We start from the raw sequence: 19,805 nt of genomic DNA on the forward strand, positions 1-19,805 counted from the left end.
GATTGAGAGACCGGAGGAGAAAATCAGTTTATTACCATACCCCGGCAAATCTGCTCTACTGCAGCAGCATAATGCAGGACCACGGATATGCAATGGAGACAGTAACATCATCAACGGGAAAGAGAAACGGGCAACTTAAGCGGCAAAAGAGGATAAACAAATTGGGCTAGCCTTCGCCAGGTGGAAGGAGTTCATGAGAGAAAAGGATTTTAAAAGGGAAGAAGTTGCCAGTGTCGTGTATTTTTAATAAGCACCTGAAGAGAGACACTTTCAGAGTATAGCAGGATGGCTGCAGACGTGTGGCTGCTTCAGCTCTTTCTCTTTCAACCATCTACTTTAAAGAGACAAAATGCTTATTCATAGATCTCCCCTGCAGTTTACAGGGCAATAAGTCCTCTGGGTAAGTTATGAGATGAGCCATAAACGGGGGCGTCTGGTGTAACATCAAAGATTGCGATCGCCATTTGGTGGGTCAAATCCAGAATCATTCATTCCTTTGGGTTTCGGTTGATTCAACGATAAGAAGGCCATCTGGTGGACAAAAGTGACACCAAATATATGTAAGACAAGGTACCTGTACAATGCAAACCTTAGTGAACCAATCAGGCTGAGGGGCGGTACTTAAGAGTTCGCCCACAGATGCGAGACTTTATAAACTAGTGACTTGAGATTTTCGGGGCTGGGCTCATAGCAAATCTGACCGTGAAAACAGCTGTTAAAACACAAAGGCTTGTTCAATAAACCTGATTTAGCCCAACTGACTGCCTGTGTCGCGGAGTATTCTTTGCTTCCACTCGACGTGAGCACTTTCTCACTTTTTCACTTCACCAGCTTTCTACTCGACAAGAAAAAGTTTTTTTTGTTTGTTTGTTTCTTGTTTTTGTTTTTAATACAAGTGAAGACGTGCTTGGTTGCCTCCCTGTTAACTTCCTATTTTGTCGTTCAAATTGAAGTATGGTGAGACATTGCTGTGTTACATGGAGCAGCACCTCTTCACATGATCGCAAAGGAATAAAAAAGAAATCGACAATGGACTACGTTTTTACAGCTTTCGTGCTTGGCAGCGGCAAGAAAGAGGAAATTCCTAGTAGTCTCAGATTACGTCGGATGGCTTTGATGTCACCTGCAAAATGAGAGAAAAAAAATCTAACCTTTAACAATAGCATGACAGCGACAAGAGTTTGCTCCTTGCATTTTCATTACAGTAAGTAAAACAAACAAATCTGACTTGACGTTGTTATATCAAAATCATTCATTCTAGCTGGATAGCTGATTAATGCGAGAACGCTCCATGTATGTGTGTGTGTATGTATATATATGTAACGGACACACCATTAAAGATGACAACCAGCAACCCCCAGTCTCGTGCTGTTCCGCGTGCCCGCCTCGGCTGCCCCGCTGAGCCAGTCTGCGTACACAAGACATCTAAAGAAAGCCCGGTGTACGTATCAAAGGCGAAGCACGGGAGATTTAACTTCGCAGACGGATGCTAAATGAATTACCAGCCAGTCCGAAGGACAAAGCTGAGACACGGACATCTGGTTTCTCACTAGGACGATAAATTAATGAAATCTATCAAAATATGGTACTTTCAAAATGATATGTTCATCTTCAATACTTGGTTGGGAATCCCTTTGCCTTAATCACTGCATCGATGCGCTGTAGCATTGATGTGATCAGCCTGTGGCATTGCCTGGCAGTTATGGAAGCCCAGATTTCTTCTTTGTTTTTGGGTCTGGTGCCCCTCATTTTCCTCTTGATGATACCCCGTAGATTCTCAATTTGTTTAGATCCGGCGAGTTGGCTGGCCAGTCAAGCACTGTGATGGCATGGGCATCAAACCAAATTTTGGTGCTTCTGGCAGTATGGGCAGGGCCCAGGTCCTACTGAAAGATGAAATCTGCATCTCCATACAGATGCTCAGAAGAAGGAATCATGAAGTCCTCTAAAACATTCTGATAGACTGTTGCGGTGACCTTGGATTTAAGAAAGCAGAGTTTACCAACATCATCATCATGACTGACTGTGGATATTTCACACTGGACCTCAAGCAGTTTGGCTTCTGTTCTTTACCAGTCTTCCTCCAAACCCTTGGACCTCGATTCCCGAATGAAAGGCACACTTTACTTTCATCGGAAAAGAGGACCTTGGACCACTGACCTTAAATTTTTCACTCTTTGTTATATTGCAGGCTGGTACGGTGGACGGCTGGTTAGCACATCTGCCTCACAGTTCTGGGGACCCGGGTTCAAATCCCGGCCCTGCCTGTGTGGAGTTTGCATGTTATCCCCGTGCCTGGGTGTGTTTTCTCCGGGCAGTCCGGTTTCCTTCCACATCCCAAAAACATGCATGGTAGGTTGATTGGAGACTCTAAATTGCCCGTAGGTGTGAATGGGTCCCGCGACCCTTGTGAGGATAAGCGGCTCAGAAAATGAATGGATGGATGCTTTAAAAGTTATCATTGTGTGGTTGGTGGTGTCACTGAAGAATGTTGCTCAAGCGAATACACGTATCGTAAAACACGTACAGTACTTTAAGTTTGTACACATTCATGAGCTGTACTTTAGAATCTTTCATCAAAATCAAAAACTATATTGTCAAATGTATGTTAGGTTTGTAGATCAGCAAAAAGTCTTTGACATTTAATGGTCCCGTATTTTGGGTTTGTTATGTTGACAGTGCTGGCTCGGGAGCGGAAATGGAAGGCAGAGATCTTCGCTCGTGACGTAGATAAGCTCGAGAAATTCGAATGACCTGATTTCAGGCTTCTCGGCAGAAAAACGTCTGGAACGCAGAAATGTGTGGACAATTTTAATTCATATTTCACGTTTACTGAGGCACCATAGAGACAATATTACATCCCAAATACTAGAAGGTTTTTTTTTGTTTGTTTTTTTTTTTGCGGGAAAGGTGCTGTAGGTTTCTGGAAGATGTTTGCAAAAACCTGAACGGTAACTTGGTCGAAGACTGGTCTGACTTTTTCAAAAATATACATTAGGGTCACTGAAGACAAAATGTCCTTTCATTTTAACGAAAACAAGAACTGTAAATTCTTCAAAGACTAAATCGTCTGACGTTTAGGAAAACTCATACTTCAGGATCTTTGAAGTCTCCATTTTTTTGTTTACAAAACCATGCTGGGTTTGTCGAAGACAAGATTATATTTACGAAAACCAGTACTGTAGCTATTTAGGAGACTAAATTGCACTAATGACAATTTAGTTTTTTTCTGAAAATATTTATTAGGTTTGTCAATGAGTAAATTGTATTTGACATTTCCGAAAACTTGTACGGTACTTAAGGATATTTGAAGACTAAATTTGTTATGTTTACAAAAACGTGCTGTAGGTTTGTCTAAGACTAACTTGGATGATAATGAAAACCTGCATTTTAGCTCTTGTCAAACTAAGACTACAAATTGTTCATAGTGTTTGTAATGCATTAGGGTCACTGAAGACTGAATTATCTTTGTTTACAAAAAACCCAAATGATTACAATTTCTTTGTTCGTAAAACATCCACTGTAGATTCATTGACGACTGCAATCTCCTTGGTGTTTACGAAAACATGTTATTTGATGATTCTCAATTGTCTTTGATATTTAGAAAATAAAAGCCTATGAAAAATTCTTTGAAGACTAAATCGGCATCGATGTGTACGAAAACACAAACTTTAGTTTGTTTTTTTAAAAAGTACATTGTCTTTGATGGATAGGAAAATATATTTGGAGACTAAATTGTCACTGATCTTTAGGTTTGTTAAAGACTTTTGAGATTTTTTAAATCTGAACCTGAATCGGTTTTATTGCCATTGTCAGTGAAAGGTACATTCATTAGTAGGAATTTTTCTTTGTCCAAAACATAGATGGTACTAATCAAAATTCAAATATAAAGAAATTGCAGGATGGCGTTATGTTGTAGTAAGACTAAATTGGCATTGATGTTTACAAAAGAAATGTACTTTTAAGATCTTTAAAGACTGCATTTGCCAACGTGGGAGAAGCAGATAACAACCCAGATGTCACCTGTGACGTCGTCAAATGCGGAAGATCTCACCAACTCGGCCTTGACGGATGACTTCTAAAACAATAACAATTGAAGCGAATTGAGGCTAACGAAATCAAGTCGACTAAAGAAGACGCGTGCGTTCACTGACTAGAATGTTCTAGAGATGCTCAAAATGTCTTGATTTAAAGTTTCTTGATTAGAAGAAATCCAACCTCCCCTTCGGGAGCGCGACATGGGCTAGTCCGTGTGGGACAGGTCCAGGTGGACGTGTCCGGTGTGGGTCAGACCGACTCGGGAAGGCTCAGAGACGTCACGATGTGGTCAGCTTTCTTGGCGCTCACCCTCGCCGCCATTGCGGTGGCAGGAAGCCACAACGACATCACTCCGGACGGCCACATCGCCATCGCGAGGGGGAAACTTCTGGTGAGTGTTTCGCATCTTTTTGCATCCAAATCGGGACTGTGCAAACATACAAGAGATAACAAAAAAAATAATACAGAGGGAAATTGTGAATTTAAAATGGTTTATTTGATTAATAAAATGATAATATATTCTCTTTTTCATTTTGACTGATATTTTTGCAATTTTGAATAGAATTTAGAATTTACAATAAATCAAGTTATTTAATGAGGTCATGATTTTAATTTTAATAATAAATTAAGAATGTTTTTGTATTTTTAATTAATAAAATGATAGCTACCCATTGTAAACCATAACCCAGAAGGGACAAGCAGAAAGTCCTAATAACAACATGCACTACAGATGTAAAATTGTGTATTTTTTAATTTTTACATTTTTTGTTTACAATAAATCTATGAACCAATTATTTAATGAGATAGATGAATACAAATAAGTAAAAAAAATGAATATTTTTTATTTTGATAATAAAATATTTCGTAGTCATTTTTTTTTTTTTTTAAATTATATTATGGTTAATGATCCAATTATTTTGAAAATATATATCATATGAGTAGTATAAGTATGTATATTATACTTACAAATACCTACGTATGATATCTCTATGATACATGTATATATATGTGTATATTCGTTTATATACTACACATATTCATACTCGTGATATGATGGATTAGCATGTTTTATTTACAATAAGGCAAAGAATTATTTAATAAGATAAATGAATACAAAATACATTAACGATGAAAAATATGTGAAATACATCAAGTAGTTTATTTTAATAAATAATTGATTTAATTGTAATGACATAATTCCTGATTTGATCAAATGAATTAATGAAAAGGATCTAAAAAATTAATACATGTAAATTTTGTAACATTATTTTAACAATAAAAAAATTCATACTCATTTTTGTTATTTTTAAGCAATGATATAATAATAAAAAGTGTATATTTCACATTTGTTTTACTAAGTTAAAAAAAATCTGTTAATTTGAGAAATTAATATAAGATACAGTAATATGTCAAGTAGTTTATTTTTATATTTTTAGTTATAATCACTTAATTAAGTGTAAAATATGTGAAATTATTTAAAGAATAAAATACGAATTCATGCTCATTTTTATGTAATCTTCTATTTTGTATATATATTTTTAATTTTGTAGTTTAAAATGGCTCTATTAAATTATTTAATGGGGGAATATGGACTGAGGCAGACCTAAAGTCCTCTTATAACTGGCATGAAAAAAAATAAATACACATTTAAAATGCAAATAAGATGGGGATCGGGTAGAGAAAAAAACAAATTAGCGTAAGATTCTGCGATTCCCCCCCAAAATCCTCAAGCTTGGCTGAAATGGTGACCATTTCTTGTTTTGTTTTTGTTCATTTTTAGGCTCCCAGCGTGGTTGGATGAGGCATCAAGAAAATGCCTGAGCTGCATCACTTTCTGTTGGAGCGCTGGGCATTGTAGTATCCTTTTCGTCGCCTCCTCGACACGCAAACGTCTTATTGCGACATGACAACAGTAACATGTTACTTTGCTGGACCGGTTGATTTTAAAACTGAATTGTCTTTCTGGGACTAATAAGGTATTCTGTAATCAGAATCTAAATTTGGAGACGGCATTGTCTTTGGTGTTTACAACATGGACGTTATTTTTGTCCAACAATTCAAATTTTAAACTTCAATTTTCGTTATCTTCATTGATGACTAAATCATCAGTGCTTACTACATATGTGCGTTAGCTTGGTGAAAGACTACAAATTGTCCTTGATTTTTACGAATACACGGTAACTTTGTTGAAGACTTAAAATTTTGTTTGATTACAAAAACAAGTATGTTATTTTCATCGACGCATAAAACTTCAATGTTTTCAAAAATATACGTTAGCATGGTGAAAAACTCAATTGTGTTTGATGTTTACAAACACGTATGTTAGGTTTGTCCAAGACTTAAAACATGGTTTGTTTACAAAAACAAGTACCGAATTTTCACGACCATATTGAAAGGCGCAGCCTCAGTTACGGGGTCTGTTTCTGTATTTAACACATACATCAGGCGTGCACCGTATTATTGGGCGCAGACATGGTAAAATATACGCTAGCAGGCATGCTAGCGTATGTTTTGACAAAGGCAGCGGGAGCAAAACTGAGTTCGGTTGTACTTTATTGAAGTATTTAACAATGTACTCACGTTATTTTTTTGGATCAATCCTCATCCACAAATCCATCAAAGTCCTCATCTTCTGTATCCGAAATGAACAGCTGGGCAAGTTCTCCATCAAACACGCCGGGTTCCCTCTCGTCATTGTCGGAGTCAGTCTCGCTGCCGGGGGGTGTTCAGCAAGGATGCCGGCGTTTTCCTCCTTCCTCCACTTGCGAACCATGGATTCGTCGATCTCGAATTCTCTCGCGGCTCCTCGATTCCCCTGATCCTCCACCTAACTGATACCTTGCAGTTTAAACTGTGCTTCATAAGTGTGTCTCTTCGTAGGTGCCATTTTCGGGGGTCCTTAGCCAAACCGATGTTGTTTTGCACAATGCACATAACGGCGCTATATACCTACTGGCGGCGTGCCTTTTGCGTCCTCTTTCACGCGCACCCTCCCCCCTTTAACGTCCGCATTGCTGTCCATAGCCACGTCAGCTTTTCCTCTATATAAGCAGCGTGTCGGCAGAAAATGCTCCCAGTCAGTCAAGCGGAGTGCTCATCACACAACAACATTTATAGATTTTGGAACTCGGTGCACACATAAGGCGCGCCGCATTTTAAGGCGCCACGTCCATTTTGGAGAAAATTTCAGACTTTTAAGTGCAGCTTATGGTCGTTAAAATACGGTATGTTATCTCTAGCATAATTGTTTTCAAAAATGTTTATTTAGCTTGTTTGGTGAAAGAGATCAAATTGTCTTTGATTTTTACGAAAACGCTTATGTTAGCTTTGTCAAAGAGTTTAGATTGTTTCCAAAAAAAGTACAGTATGTTATCTTCATTGACCACTAAAACTTCAATGTTTACAAAAAAAAAACTACTTTAGCTTGCTGAAAGACGTCAAATTGTTTGATGTTTACAAAAACAGGCAAGTTAACTTATTCAAGGACAATTTTTCCCACCCAGATGTTTACAAATTCTCCAAATTGTCTTTGATAAATACAAAACATGCAGGTTAGCTTTGTTGAGGGCTGCATTGTCTTCAGCGTCTACGAAAACATGTTATTATCAAAGATGTTCACAAAACACATTACGTTAGCTTTGTTGACAACACAATCTGTTATATTTTCAAAATAATCTATGCTACCTTGGTGGGTAATTGAATTTTGTTCAGTGTTTACAAAAAGACGCAAGTTAGCTTGGTTGGCGACAAATCTTGGCTGTTTCCAAAAACATTTTGTGTCCAAAACGAAATGTTTTTCGCTGTTTGTGAATGTTTACATACTTTTGGTGTTTGACGTCCTTGACCCATGGTTTCCTCGCACAGTCATAACCTGGAGTACGATTCCTCGGAGGAGGAGGATCCCCGACTCGTTTTTTATAACGACAAGGATGAGGTCGTAAAGGTGACTGACCTTTGACACCTTTTGGGAATTTAAGATTTGCCACAAGCACGCGTGTTGTTAGCAGCCACTGGTTGCTGTTCAAGAAATCCTAATACTATGACAATTAAAATTGATTTTTTTTTTTTTTTTGTAGATAAAGTCTGAATTTTATAATATAACAAATATTTAATATTTTACAATAACATAGAATAATTAAAGAGATTATAACAGCATTAATGTTTTTTTCAAAAAACTAATACTGGGAATAATCCCCAAAATAAGATGCATTTTTTTTGGACAAAAAAGTTCCTTTCTTCTTCAGAAAAAAAATATTTTAAAACATATAGTAATATCTCACAAAGAAAGTTGTCTTTTTGGAGATAGAAAATAAAACTCTTTGAGAAAAAACATGTCAGAATATTGTGAGAGAAAATATTTCATTTTCCGAAATTGAAAATGTTTGAAAAGTATCTTTTTTTAAAAAAAATTAATCTTCAGAGAATAAAGTTTTGTGTATTTGTTGTCTTTAAATCTTTAAAAACAATTTTTCTGGAGATGAAAAGTCATTTAAAAAAATAATCATAATATTGTGAGAGAAAGATCTTGAAAATTTACAAATGTTTTACAAAAACTGGCTATTTTTCTCATTGATACACTTTTTTTAAATATAGAACTGTTTTTCTCCAAAAAGTGACTCTTTTTCATAAAAGCAGCCACTCTTTCCACCTTTTAAATGTTTTGGGGAAACAACAAAATCGAATATATACTGGGTTTGTGTAGCTAACATATAATAAATGTTGTCTGTTTTCTAGTCAAGATCCATCCATCCATTCATTTTCTGAGCCGCTTCTCCTCACTAGGGTCGCGTGCGTGCTGGAGCCTATCCCAGCTGTCATCGGGCAGGAGGCGGGGTCCACCCTGAACTGGTTGCCAGCCAATCGCAGGGCACATACAAACAAACAACCATTCGCACTCACATGGACACCTACGGGCAATTTAGAGTCTCCAATGAATGCATGTTTTTGGGATGTGGGAGGAAACCGGAGTGCCCGGAGAAAACCCACGCAGGCACGGGGAGAACATGCAAACTCCACACAGGCGGGACCGGGGATTGAACCCGGGTCCTCAGAACTGTGAGGCTGACGCTCTAACCAGTCGTCCACCGTGCCACCTCTAGTCAAGATATTACCCGAAAAAAAGTTGTAATTTCAATATTATAAACATAATTCAAAAAAAGAAATAATAATGGTGTGACAAAAAGTTGCATTTTTTTAAAATAAAGTTGTATTTTTGTGGGACATTTTTTTCCTGAAATATACACTACTTTTTTTCTTGAGAATGTATAATTTATTTACCACAATATATGTGGTTTCTACATTTTTCAGAAATATTTGACTTTGACGTGAATATAGATCTTTTTTCCTCCCAAAAATAATTATTCTAGAAAGAAGTTGTAATTTAAAGAATAAAGAGTAATATTTTGGAAAATCAAGAATATTTTTCCTGAAAAATGACTTTTTCCCCTCCAAAATATAAACATTTTGAAAATAAAATTAACTATAAAACTCATTAATTCATTCATTTTCCGGACCGCTTATCCTCACACGGGTCGCGGGCGTGCTGGAGCCGATCCCAGCTATCTTTGGGCGAGAGTACCACCCAAACTGCTCGCCAGCCAATCGCAGGGCACATACAATCAAACAACCATTCGCACTCACATTCACACCTACGAGCAATTTTAGAGTCTTTAGAGTCTTAGAGTCTTAATTAACCTAGCCTGCATGTTTTTGGGATGTGGGAGGAAACCGAAGTACCCGGAGAAAAACCACACAGGCAAACTCCACACAGGCGGGGCCGGGGATTGAACCTGTCGCCCACCGTGCCGCCCAATACACAACTTTTGTCAAAAAAATAATAATAATGTTTAGAAAATGTGACCCCATTTTTTCCCCCCAAAAATATATTTAAAAAATTCTTGAACCAGAAAGAAAAAAAAAAACATTTTTAGAAAATAAATTTGTCTGCACATCTTGAACCAGAAAATTATTGATAATAATACAACCCCCCCCCCAAAAAAAAAACAACTTTTTTTTTTCTATTTTCACAAAATGTACTATTTTTTTCTCTCAAAAATGTTAAAAAAAATCTTGAAAATATCAAACTTTTTTCCCCAAAAAACGTTTTCTCTTTTGCTTTTGCAAATTTTTAACGGAAAATCCCAACAAAATCTCTTGTTTGCTGTTTTCATTTGCATGTAAACATTCACGTTATTGGTGTTTGTGTGGCAGACGGTTAGGGTGAAGGACATGAAGGCGGCGGAGATGGGAGCCCTGTTGGACTCCCTGGGGTTCTACAAGCGTTCCCAGAAGGGCGAAGAGGTGCCTGAGGAGTTCCGGAACTTACCCCTGCGCAGCCCCAGGGACGAGCTGTGACGCCCCCCGACGTTCCCAACGCCGCCACTGCATCCCGCGCACGCCATTGATGACGAACGGAGCCTCAAGGTGTTCCAGAAAAACAAAATCCCGGCTCCATTCTGACGGCTCGCTGGGCCGGACGCAGTGTGTGGCAGTCGTACGTCCATTCAAAACGTGTCTGCCTCAATAAAATACATAAAAGCAAGAACACTCCTGATTTATAATCACACATCAATCCAGGAGCCAAGAGGAAGCCCAAAAGGTTTTTTGATCGATACATGAACACACAAGACATTTAATGGAATTGCATATAATTCATTTAATTTGAATGAAGACCGATGTATGTATTATGGTGACATAAATCAAAGTATTTTCGGGTAAAAGATGTCATCATTTTGAGGAAAAAAAAATGCAAAGTGCAGAAGGTGATAACATTTGAAGATGAAAAGGGGCGTTCCAAAGCCAATTAGTTATTTACCAATTGCTCCAAAATGGATTGATATTAAATGACTACCAGTTTCATTTTCTTGAGCAAAAAAAGAAGCATAAAAACAACTTGATAGTTGATAAAGTCACATATTAAAAAAATATATATCAGTCTTAGTTTTTAAAGACATAGATTAATTAATGTAATTTTTTAAAAACAATTTGATTTGGAAAAAAATTAGGTTTTATTTAGCAAAAATATTTTGGGTGAAAACATCTTTTTTTAAATGAATAGAATAGTCTGTATTTTTCTTATCTAAAAATACTATATTTTTAAATCTATTTTCTTTTTAAAAAGTAAGAGATCACAGAAGTTGCATATTTTGGGGAAAAAAAGAATATGATAGGAACAAAGTCTTATTTTTCAAAGGAAAAGAGACTTAATCTTAAATGAATATTTTTTTCATTGAAAATTGCTAAATACTAAAACATAAATATAGTATTCTTTCTTGCCAGTTGTATTTGTATGATAAAAGTGGCATCACAAGAAGAATTATTTTTTATTGCGAAAAAAATGTTTTTTTTTAAAGAAGAAAATTACATTATGAGAATAGGGTGCATTTTAAAAGTTTATTAAAAAAATTCTCAAAAAATGAAAACATTTGTCTTGGACATTTTTTAAAATCTTAAAAGTTTGTTCTTATATGACTTATAAAACAATAATTTTCATATTTCGATTTTTTTTTAATGTGCATCTATAATCTTGTCATGAAATCTTGATTTTATTATTTTTTATAAATTTTTTATTTTTTTTAACTCTGGACTCAATGCTCCCTTGTATTTGAGTTATTTTTATTTTTGACATTTAAATTATATGCCATATTGTTTCATGAGTTGACCCCTATTGATTTGGAAAGAAACGCATCATCTCCATTGTTTCGTTGTGTTGCATTTTGTCTTCTACCTTGTCCACATTGTTTCTTTTAATTGGACAACAGCGTTGATTTGTGAGCTCATTGTTATTGTTTCTTTGTGACGACTCGTGAGACCATTTGGACTAATCCGCAAACCTCCCGCCTCCTGTTTGCTAATCTGATTAGCATTCTGCGTGTGTGTGTGTGTGTGTGTGGCCTCCATTTGTGCTAGCGCCTACTCCCGCTCACGATGCCCGTCTTCTACTCGCCCGTTGGCGATAACGCCTACGTGGGAACTTCGGTGTTGAGCGAGCACGTGCACAGAGAGCGCCGTGACCTTTCACCTTCACATTCAGGTTGGTGCTCAATCCCTACCTACTACTTGACTACCTTCACCACTACTGTACATACTGTAAAAGCGTGATTAGCAAGAAAAAGTTGTCCTCTAAGAGAGGAACTAACTTCATATTTGTTTTTTTTTTTAAAGTAATTTTTAAGTAATAGTCAGATTTTCAGAGACAAAAAGTTATTTTTTTAAAAAGTAAAAGTCAAATTATTGCAAGAATAAAGTATTATTTTTAAAATATAGTAATGTTATGATAATAGAGATGGAATTCTTCAAAATAAGAGAAACAAAACTAAAATTTTTAAAGATTTGATTTGTTATGAATACATTTTAAAATAACTTTTAAAAAAGCCTAATTGTTATGAGAATAATAATTTTTTCATTTCTCGAGATGAGTACATCTATTTTTAATAGTCACAATATTTAAAGTTGTCATTCTTTAAAAAAAAAAAGTGAAGTTAAAAGAAAAGTATTTTTTTTAACTGTATTATTAGGAAATTAAATTCACAACACAACAACCCATTATTGCAAGGAAATAATTTTTAGATCAATAAAATATTTTTGGAGATAGTAAATCTATTTTATTATTCATATTATTGAGAGATTTAAGTGATAATCTTTCAAGATTGTTTTTGAGGAAAAAAGTGATGTTAAAAGAAATAACAGTTCCAGAACATTTGTATTGCAAAAATATTTGAACCTTTTTTCTTGCATATTTTTTTAACTGTGTGAGAAAAAAAAATGTTTTTTTTTTTAGATGAGTCATATTTTTAAGGATGAATATTTTTTTTAAAGTAATATTGCAAGAATAAAGTGATTTTTCAATATAAAAATAACAACCATTTTCGATCAAATTTAATGAATTGTGAGAATATATAAATACATACATAAAGTTTTGGAGATTGAATTAATTTTAAATTTGAATACGTATTATGAGATTTGTTTAATATTCCAAAAATATGTTGTGTTTTTAAATGTATTTTAGAGTAATATTACAGTAATATAACGAGAATAGAGGCATTCTTCTGAGAAAAACATAATATTGCAAAAATAAAATCAGAACTTTTAAAATAGTCTCTATTTTCTTTTCAAAATTAAAAAGTCATATTTTTAAAAATCACGATTTCTTTAGAAAAGTCATAATACTACAACAGTTAGGGGATTTTTGACGATAAAAGAAAACATTTTTTTAGAAAAAAAAAAAGTAAGACATTAGGAGAATAAACTTACATTCTTTTCAGGGAAAATGATTTTGAATATGATACAGAGAAGAAATACTTTTTTTTACCATGTGAATTTCCAAATAAAAGAATACATCTGACTATGTTGTTGTTGTTGTTGTTGTTGTTGTCAGTGGCCAACGAGGTGGCGTGCGACGTTCCTCTGCAGATGTTAATCTACTTCAACGTATTTTATTTCCCCTGCTGGTGGCTTTCCTCTGTCTGCATGTTGGAAGTCAAGGTCACTAGAAGCCTGTCACTATTAACTCTTCTCAAGTATAGATGAGAAACGTAACACATGAGGACACTGCGTTGCAGTATTTGAAGAAAAACGCTGTAAATTCGGGTCACTAAGAACTAGAGTAGAATATAGTGGGCCAACTCCATTGCTGTCATCATCTTCAGTTTCAAAGTTTGGATCCCGCTCAGTGTCAGCAACCGTAGGTTGCCCGAAACACGAAAAGAAACCAACTGGTATTTGAGGAAAAAAACAGGTTTAGTGCAGTAGTTATGGTCGAAGTCCAAAATCTCTCCAATCTGTTCAGTCTTCTGTCAACGTGTGAGGCTGACATTTTGGGATGTCGGCCCGGTGTGGCACTGCACTGAATCCAGTGCTGAGTGCAAGAACGGACGCCCCCCCCCCAAAAAAAATGGAGTTGGCCCACCGTGGCCCAGTTGTGAAGGGTGTCAGGGCGGAAAGCATGCAAAAAGCACACGCACGTTTCCTTTTCAGTTTGCGCACCTCCCAGGATACTACCAAGGGCTACTGATCGCCGGAATCGTACTCATCACCCTCGGCGAACTTCTCCGACTCTACCTCGGATACTTCGGAAACCTCGAGGAGAACGTAATAGCTTTGTGTACTTCCAATGCTGTACTTTACCGTGTGTACTAGAAGTACTTTCTAGAATGTATGTGCTTCAAATAGTGCATATACAGCACTTCATCGACTTCATGTATTTGCTGTACTACAGTATATTAGTCGGTGATGAACTTGAAATACTTGATGTACTTGAAGTACACGGTGGCGGTTTCCAGGTGCCGGCGCTGTCTTCCTTCTGCGTGCTGACGTTCCTGTTCCAGCTGCCCGTGTTGCTGTTCATGTTGACGGACGAGGACGCGGTCGTGCTCCCCCTGGAGCGCGCCGTCCACTTGCTGTTCGTGGGCACGCTGCTGGCCCAGAGCCTGGCCGCCGGGCTGGCCGTGCGCAGGATGAGCCGGAAGCTGACGCTGCTCTTCCACCTGGGCCAGCCGGCCCAGGTGAGGCCCAGGTTCGGACACGCCGGCCTGGCGGCCTACCGCCGCGCCGTCGCGCCCGCGCGCGCGCGCGCCACCTGCCGCTGACGTGGACTACATTTCATTTGACTGACGAGGTTACGAGTGTTTGCTTCGCTTTACAGCCCCAATTCCAATGAAGTCGGGACGTTGTGTTATCAACAGCAATCCAGACAGAATACAATGAGTTGTCAAATCTATATTGAATTGAACACACTCCAAAAACTAGAAATTTAACGTTCAAACTGATCAACTTGATTGTTTTTAGCAAATAATCATTCATTTCGAATTTTAGGGCCGAAGGAGTACACTTGTCTTTGTAGTCTATTCAATTCAATATAGGTTGAACATGATTTGCAAATCATCGTATTCTGTTTTGATTCATGTTTAACACAACGTCCCAACTTCATTGGAATTGGGGTCCTACTTTGATTACGTTAGTTACTTGATTTCATGCCATTTCATTTGATTTGTTTATCTTCTCATTTCTATTGGTTATTAACTTCTTTATTGTACTTTTTGGGGGGTTGATTAGTACGTTATTTGACTTTTTAAAAAAAAAATGTATTTATTTCATTTAATTTCATATTTTTAAAAATCTTATTTTGTTTTTCTTTTATATTTTTTGAATGAAATTATTTATTGTAATTTTATTTTAGTTTTTATTGGTTGCTTAGTTTTTAATTTTCTTGTAGTTTAGTCGTTTTATTTCATTTAATGATCTGTAATGATGATTTAATTATTTCGATTCAGTTATTTTATTTTATTTAGTTTTTATTTGTACTCATATTTTATTAAATAATTCGTTGTATTTTTTAGATTAGATTTGTTTATGATTTTATTACTTTGTAACTTAATAATTTTATCCTGCTATTTTATTTGTATTTTTATTGGTTGATTAGCATTTTATTATATTTCATCTAGATTTACTATTAATATTATTTTATTTTATGTTTAATTTTATTACATTTGATTATTTTCTTACATTTTGCTTTATTTTATTATTTTGGTTGTTTCTTAGTTAGTTATTAAACATATTTAATGGAATTAAATATGTTTAATTGTATTTGATCAAACTTTTAAAGTCACAATATTTTTTTAGAAAGTCATAGGTTTTTAAGAAAATGTCATTTAAAGAGAATAAAATAAACCTCTTCGAGATGTTCGAAAGTATTGCAATATTTCAAGGATAAAGTTGTATTTTTTCAAGAGAAACACTTTAAGTTGAAAAAAAGTTTACTTTTTTTTGGCACAATTATACTCATTTTCTTATTTGCCAGTCAACATGAATTTTGTGCCAGAGCACATATGTGCTGAGCATTTGTGACCACTAGAGGGCAGTCAGAGACTGGCAATAATCCCTGACAGCCACGTCATGAGCTACATGGGCATGAACTCTCTTATTTTTACACTTGATCTACGTTTAGGAATGTTCAAATGTCGCTCAACTATTGGCCTGCAAAGTCAATGCAGGATTTTATGATGGTTTTATGATTGTTCAGATGTAGTCCTTTTTTGAAAAAATAAAACGCACGCACGCACGCACACACACACACACACACACACACACACACACACACACACACACACACACACACACACACACACTCTTTTTGAAGTCAGAATATTGCAAGAATCAAATTGTATTTTCAAGATATACAGTGGGGCAAAAAAGTATTAAGTCAGCCACCAATTGTGCAAGTTCTCCCACTTAAAAAGATGAGGGAGGCCTGTAATTTTCATCAGAGGTATCCCTCATCTACGAGAGACAAAATGCGGGGGAAAAAAATCCTGAAAATCACATCGTCTGATTTTTGAAGAATTTATTAGCAAATTTATGGTGGAAAGTGGAGGAGTTCAAGTATCTTGGGGGTCTTGTTCACGAGTGAGGGAAGAATGGAACGGGAGATCGACAGGCGGATCGGTGCGGCGTCTGCAGTGATGCTGACTTTGTATCGATCCGTTGTGGCAAAGAAGGAGCTAAGCCGAAAGGCGAAGCTCTCGATTTACCGGTCGATCTACGTTCCTACCCTCACCTATGGTCACGAGCTGTGGGTCGTGACCGAAAGAACGAGATCCCGGATACAAGCGGCCGAAATGAGTTTCCTCCGCAGGGTGTCCGGGAGGATCTCAAAGTAGAGCCGTTACTCCTTCACATCGAGAGGAGCCAGATGAGGTGGCTGGGGCATCTGATTCGGATGCCTCCCGGACGCCTCCCCGGTGAGGTGTTCCGGGCGCGTCCCACCGGAGACCCCGGGGACGACCCAGGACACGCTGGAGAAACTACGTCTCTCGGCTGGCCTGGGAACGCCTCGGGATCCCCCCGGAAGAGCTGGATGAAGTGGCTGGGGAAAGGGACGTCTGGGCATCCCTGCTAAAGCTACTGCCCCCGCGACCCGACCTCGGATAAGCGGTAGAAGATGGATGGATGGATGGTGGAAAATAAGTATTTGGTCACCGACAAACAAGCAAGATGTCTGGCTCTCACAGACCTGAAACTTCTTCTTTAAGAGGTTCCTCTTTCCTCCACTCATTACCTGTATTAATGGCATCTGTTTGAACTCACTATCAGTATAAAAGACCCCTATCCACATCCTCAAACAGTCACACTCCAAACTCCACTATGGTCAAGACCAAAGAGCTGTCAAAGGACACCAGAAACAAAATTGTAGACCTGCACCAGGCTGGGAAGACTGAATCTGCAATCTGTAAGTAGCTGGGTGTGACGAAATCAACTTTGGGAGCAATTATGAGAAAATGGAAGAAATACAAGACCACTGATAATCTCCCTCGATCTGGGGCTCCACGCAAGATCTCACCCCGTGGGGTCAAAATGATCACAAGAACGATGAGCAAAAATCCCAGAACGACACGGGGGGACCTAGTGAATGACCTGCAGAGAGCAAAGGAGCAAAGTAACAAAGGCTACCATCAGTAACACACTTCGCCGCCAGGGACTCAAATCCTGCAGTGCCAGACGTGTCCTCCTGCTTAAGCCAGTACATGTCCAGGCCCGTCTGAAGTTTGCTAGAGAGCATTTGGATGATCCAGAAGAGGATTGGGAGAATGTCATATGGTCAGATGAAACCAAAACAGAACTTTGTGGTAAAAACTCAACTTGTTGTGTTCGGAGGAGAAAGAATGCTTAGTTGCATCCAAAGAACACCAAAGAACCTACTGTGAAGCATAGGGGTGGAAACATAATGCTTTCGGGCTGTTTTTCTGCAAAGGGACCAGGACGACTGAGCCGTGTAAAGGAAAGAATGAATGGGGCCATGTATCGTGAGATTTTGAGTGAAAACATCCTTCCATCAGCAAGGGCATTGAAGATGAAACGTGGCTGGGTCTTTCAGCATGATAATGATCCCAAACACACCGCCCGGGCAACGAAGGAGTGGCTTCGAAAGGAGCATTTCAAGGTCCTGGAGTGGCCAAGCCAGTCTCCAGATCTCAACCCCATAGAAAATTTTTGGAAGGAGTTGAAAGTGATAATAATACAACACCCCCCCCCCCCCCCAAAAAAAAAGTTTTTTTCTATTTTCTCAAAAATAGTTTCCCCAAAATTTACATTTTTTTTTCTCTGAAATATAAAACTTTTCCCCCAAAAAAACATTTCCTCGCAAAAACAAACAACTTTTTCTCTTTTGTTTCAATGGTTAAAAATAATACTTAATAATAAAATAATAATATATTTTTTAAGTGAAATATTGTGGAGTAAAAAAAATCTGACTTTTTTCAAGATTAAAAATAACTTTGTTTTTACAGAATAACCTATTTAAATAATGTGGCTTTATTTTATTAAAAAGTCATTTAAAGAGTTGAAATATTAAAACAATGTTTAAATTTTTTTATTAGAAAATGCTAATATTATAGGAATAAAACCGCATTGTTCAGAACTTAAAATTTCAAGTCATACAAGTAAAAGAGAAAATATGCATTTTGAAAAGAAAAACCTTGCAATATTAAGAAAATAAATTTGCATTTAAAAAACAAAAACAAATATCCATACATCTTTAGAATTATTTTGTGTTTTGAGAATATAATTTTGAGATTATTTTAAATGTAATGTTGTGATAGAAAGAATAATATTACAAGAATAGTGTCACATTTTTCCAAGATAGAAGTCGTAAATTGCGAGATTAAAAAAATAAAGCTGTATTTTTCTTGAATAAATACGAATATTACAAGAGTAAAGTTGTGTTTTTGGGGTAAAAAGTCTGCCTATGTTGTATATTTGCCTTTGTCAATTTTTCCCGATCCACTCTTGGTCGTCACCTTGACACCCGAAGCGCACGCCATCATCCCCCCCAAAACAGCTGAAGCTGCTGGTTGTCATCACGGCGATGTTGACCTATTTTTTTTTAAATAGTCTTTTTTTGTATTTATGCATTTTTGTGTGTGACGTGCTGACGCACACCGGCGTCTCCTTTTAGACGGGATTGATGCACTCCAAGCAGGAAATGTGCTCCCCTATTTGGCAGGAGAAGATCCACACCTCTGCAGACCCCCCCACACACACACACTCCATCCTGTTTCCATTAGCAACAGAGTAGGGGAAAAAAAGACTTGCAGAAATACTTCCTGCTGATAGGTGCTGCAATGTGACATAATCAATTTGCCCTTAAAGAAGACGTATGGCCAATTACGGCACGGCCCATTTTGTGCCAATCTCGCCAACCGCCGTCTCACATTGGCAAAGGCGCGTTTTCAATTTGGCCAATGAATATTTCATCGGCTGCTACGGGGAATCTGACAGGGGCGTCTAAGTGGAGGTGAAATTTCAGAGAGAAAAAAAAGCATCCTGACTTCATTGTAACAGTTGGCGATGCCAAACGGCGACATTTTAGTATTTGCACAGCTGGGTAGCAAAGCAGCTCACTGGCTGGTGAGATAGATAAAGGTTGGGCAGTTTAGTTGGTTGAATGGATGGCTACTGTTGTGCTCAAGATTTACCCGAGACCAGAACTCACCGAGATCAAGACAAGACCGAGACTGTTGGGAGTGGAGACCAAGACCATAAAAACTCTTTCAAAGCACAAAATGCCAAAATCTCCAAACTTGGAGGATGTGTGGGGACTTAGTGGTCCATATTTCACTAACAAGTTGATTTTATGTATTTTTTGCTCAAGAAAATGAAACTGGTAATCATTTTCAAAAATATCAATCCATTTTGGAGCAGTAGTTAAATAACCAGTTACCAAAGTCAAAACGCCCCCCCCCATGTCTTGGTGGGACGTCAGTGGCAGAAGT

At 37.3% G+C, this 19,805-nt stretch overlaps 2 protein-coding genes across 2 annotated transcripts; both read left to right on the top strand.

Annotated features, from left to right (window-relative positions):
- Positions 1-4,321: 4,321 nt before the first annotated feature.
- On the top strand, positions 4,322-10,392 carry selenoe (selenoprotein e). Its single transcript, XM_061671137.1, has 4 exons — positions 4,322-4,429; positions 5,819-5,895; positions 7,903-7,981; positions 10,249-10,392. Exons 1-4 carry the CDS (start codon positions 4,322-4,324, stop codon positions 10,390-10,392), a joined length of 408 nt encoding a protein of 135 aa, XP_061527121.1.
- A 1,558-nt stretch (positions 10,393-11,950) lies between these two features.
- Positions 11,951-15,090, top strand: zgc:112294 (transmembrane protein 17A). The gene is made up of 4 exons (XM_061671013.1): positions 11,951-12,070; positions 13,415-13,521; positions 14,014-14,127; positions 14,319-15,090. Exons 1-4 carry the CDS (start codon positions 11,965-11,967, stop codon positions 14,622-14,624), a joined length of 633 nt encoding a protein of 210 aa, XP_061526997.1. The 5' UTR covers positions 11,951-11,964; the 3' UTR covers positions 14,625-15,090.
- Positions 15,091-19,805: the final 4,715 nt, after the last annotated feature.

The sequence above is a fragment of the Phycodurus eques genome, chromosome 3 (genome assembly GCF_024500275.1).
Source record: "Phycodurus eques isolate BA_2022a chromosome 3, UOR_Pequ_1.1, whole genome shotgun sequence".
NCBI classification, from domain to species: Eukaryota; Metazoa; Chordata; class Actinopteri; order Syngnathiformes; family Syngnathidae; genus Phycodurus; species Phycodurus eques.

Excerpts from the sequence above, each read along its gene's own strand:
- zgc:112294 (XM_061671013.1), top strand. The coding sequence starts at position 11,965 with ATGCCCGTCTTCTACTCGCCCGTTGGCGATAACGCCTACGTGGGAACT. Across the intron at positions 12,071-13,414 it reads CCTTTCACCTTCACATTCAG|TGGCCAACGAGGTGGCGTGC; the intron begins GTTGGTGCTCAA and ends TGTTGTTGTCAG. Across the intron at positions 14,128-14,318 it reads TCGGAAACCTCGAGGAGAAC|GTGCCGGCGCTGTCTTCCTT; the intron begins GTAATAGCTTTG and ends GGCGGTTTCCAG.